This window comes from Petaurus breviceps, unplaced genomic scaffold (assembly GCF_028583685.1).
Source record: "Petaurus breviceps papuanus isolate PSGF00001 unplaced genomic scaffold, PetGlider_PUasm1.0 90825, whole genome shotgun sequence".
Lineage (NCBI taxonomy): Eukaryota > Metazoa > Chordata > Mammalia > Diprotodontia > Petauridae > Petaurus > Petaurus breviceps.
The window spans coordinates 42,424-45,482 of NW_027187353.1; the positions used below are offsets into that span (position 1 = coordinate 42,424).

A 3,059-nucleotide genomic window follows, 5' to 3' on the forward strand; every position below is an offset into this window, starting at 1 on the left:
CGTTATTTAAGTGACTTGAAAGCTGAAAACTAGACTCGAGGCTACTGATAACTAGTTCCTTCCTATTGACTGCACTGCTGCTCAGGATTATTTGAGATGTTTGAAGAAGAATAAAACCACAAAAAGGGAGTGTGTTGGGGGAGAATGAGTAGATCTCTTGAATGGATGGTCCTCCACTCAATAACAGAAGCATCAAGCTTCTGAAAAAGCCAAGTCATTTGGCCAGGTTTTGATCCTTAAAAACCAACTACAACAAGACCCAGAGAAGATTAGATGGCATAAATATCTTCAACAACTGTAAGATGACAGAAAATAATGTGTCATTGAACGTCAAGCTTTCTTGAACGCTGATTCAATTTCCTTAGAAAGCTTGAGGAGGGATTGGTAGGGCAGTTACAATTCACAGAGATGCCCCAGAGCCAGAGACATGGTGGCAGATTTGTTACTAGTCCTCTCTGTCAATGATGATTGGGTCACTAGTCAGTATGTGACTCTGCAGGTGAGTTCCCTTCACTGCTGCACGACGCATCCGTCTGTTGCAGCCCTGGGCACAGCGGGATTGCTCATCCAGGACCCCACAGACCAGGACGCGACAATGTAAAAACACCACCTATGAGGAGAGAAGGACAGACATTCTCAAATAACCACTTTATGTTGTTGTTTGGTTGTTTCAGTCATATCTGACTCTTCGTGATCCCATTTGGGGTTTTCTTGGCAAAGATACTGGAGTGGTTTGCCATTTTCTTCTCCAGCTCATTCTACAGATGAGGAAATGGAAGCAAACAGGGTTAAGGGACTTGCCCTGGGTCACACAGTGTCTGAGGCTAGATCTGAACTCAGGAAGAAAGCCATCCTGACTCTAGGCCCTGCACTCCATCCACTGTGCCACCTAGCTGCCCAACTGCATTATACCTCACAACAAAAATGTTTTATATTTAATCATCAGAGGCTGTCATGTGTTTCATGTCTTTTAAGAATAATACTATTGAGGTGGCTAGGTGGTGCAGTGAATAGATCACCGGCCCTGGAGTCAGGAGGACCTGAGTTCAAATGTGGCCTTGGACACTTAACACTTAACTAGCCATGTGACCTTGGACAAGTCACTTAACCCCAATTGCCCTTCCAAAAAAAAAAAAAGGAAAGAAAAGAAAAAGAATAATACTATTTTACTCATTCTGCAAATGGGGAAACTGAGGGGAAAGCAGAGCTAAGAATTAGTGTGGACTCATAATCATCAAGGTCTAAAGATATAAAGACAATTATACCTTTTTTTATTTAGGTAGTATATGTTTATACACCTGTATGTGTGTATATGTGTATACACACACGCAAAAATGCATATATATATAGATAGCATCTATATATAAATATTGCTATCCATACATATGTAAATATACATAGATATACATATACATAGATATCACATAAGGAACATGCTACAGGGGAAAATACGTCAGCTTTGGAGTCAGAAGACCTGGGTTCATGTCTTAGATGTGCCCATTACTGCCATTACAACTTTGAACCTAACATTTCACTCCTCAGTTTCCTCATTTGTAAAACGAGGAGCTGGACCAATTGGCCTCTAAGAGCCCTTCTGTCCATAACTTGAGTCTTAGAAGTATCATTAAAAATGAACACTTTGGATAATAGGGGTCATCATTCATCAAAGGATCAACTTATTTCATACTCAACGGGGAAAAGATTGCTGTTGGTTTGTTCCATATGGTCCTTTCCAATCACACTGGCACATAGCAATTATAAATCAATGCCCAATGGTATCACACACTAAAAAGGGCATCTATTTAAGGTTAGATAATCGTAGTTGCTGGGATAGATTCAGGTCACCCAATATTTGCCTAATTTGCATTCTTGGTATATTCCAGAATGGAAAGGTATCCAACATACCCTTCACCCCCAAAAAGGACCAATTTACTATCTCTAGAACATTAACAAACAAAAACAAAAAAAGATCTTAGGAGATCTTGTGTCTGAGAAGTCATATTGTTGGATACACAGCTCACCTGGTGGTCTTTGCCCACAAATTTGAAGACAGGGACTTGGAAGTGCTTTGTGAGGTGATCTCGGGACGTATACTGCTTTACTGAGTCATCTGACACGCAGCTAAAAAGAGAAAAGGGCACAGTTTAAAGGCCTAATCGCTTTCACAGAGGTGGAAAAATGGCCCAGCCCAATCCATTTGATCCCCCAAAAAGGAAAGAAACTGGACAGAGAAGACTGAGTTCTTTTCAAACTTTTCAGGAATGAAGGAAAAACTAAATTCAGTCCCTGTGATGGCATCTCCAGATGCAGGCCTGGCTCTAATTTTGCCTCACTCATCACTCTTGGGCAGAAACAGTTTTTATTGAGCTACTATATTGGAGAGTTTCAGCAGCAGCAAAAGATTTAACTGATAGAGGCCTTGTGGTGATGAAAAGGGTTACAATCTCCTTTCTCATATTATATGGTGGGAAATCGGCTCTCAAATGACCCACTGCTTGTCTTTGCAAATATTAAAGTGATAGGTAAATGGATTTATTTATTTTTATTATGGGGGAAGGCGTAAGTAGGGTAGGGTCTGGGCCTGTGATTGCATTGATAGAGGGAATTTCTTGTGAAGAAACATCACTGCAGATGAAGAACTTTTCTGAAAATTATACTTTTAGACTTCTTGGGGAGACTGAGAGTTTCAGTGACTCACCCAGAGTCATGTGGCCAGTGGACAGCAAGATCAAGATTTGAACCCAGATTTTGAACCTTCACTCCAAAGCTGGCTCTCTATGAGCTTCAAGCTTCCTCTATGGATGATGATGACATAGGACATGATGGAGCCATGTGGTATAGTGGGTAGAGAGCTGGCCTCAGAGTTATGAAGACTGAGGTTCAGATCCTGCTTCTGATACATACTGTGTAACCCTCAACATCTCAGGGTTCAGATCATGCTCTAAGACTACAAATTATGGACCTGTTGTTGATCTACTCTGGTAGAGGGAGTTTTCTATATCAGGTCTGGACCAAAAAAATGACGGCAGCAGCAGCAGTAGGACCACTACCATCATCAT

The 3,059-nt window shown here is 41.2% G+C and overlaps 1 protein-coding gene across 1 annotated transcript in view; it reads right to left on the bottom strand.

Moving 5' to 3' along the window:
• Window positions 1–292: 292 nt before the first annotated feature.
• The window catches only part of OIT3 (oncoprotein induced transcript 3), a 29,879-nt gene continuing 27,112 nt past the window's right edge, over window positions 293–3,059 (bottom strand). Inside the window, exons 8-9 of the mRNA XM_069071509.1 lie at window positions 2,022–2,121; window positions 293–610 (exon numbers count right to left, since the gene is read on the bottom strand). Coding sequence (XP_068927610.1) covers window positions 446–610; window positions 2,022–2,121 — 265 coding nt within the window. The 3' untranslated portion in view covers window positions 293–445. The remainder of the gene's footprint in view (window positions 611–2,021; window positions 2,122–3,059) is intronic.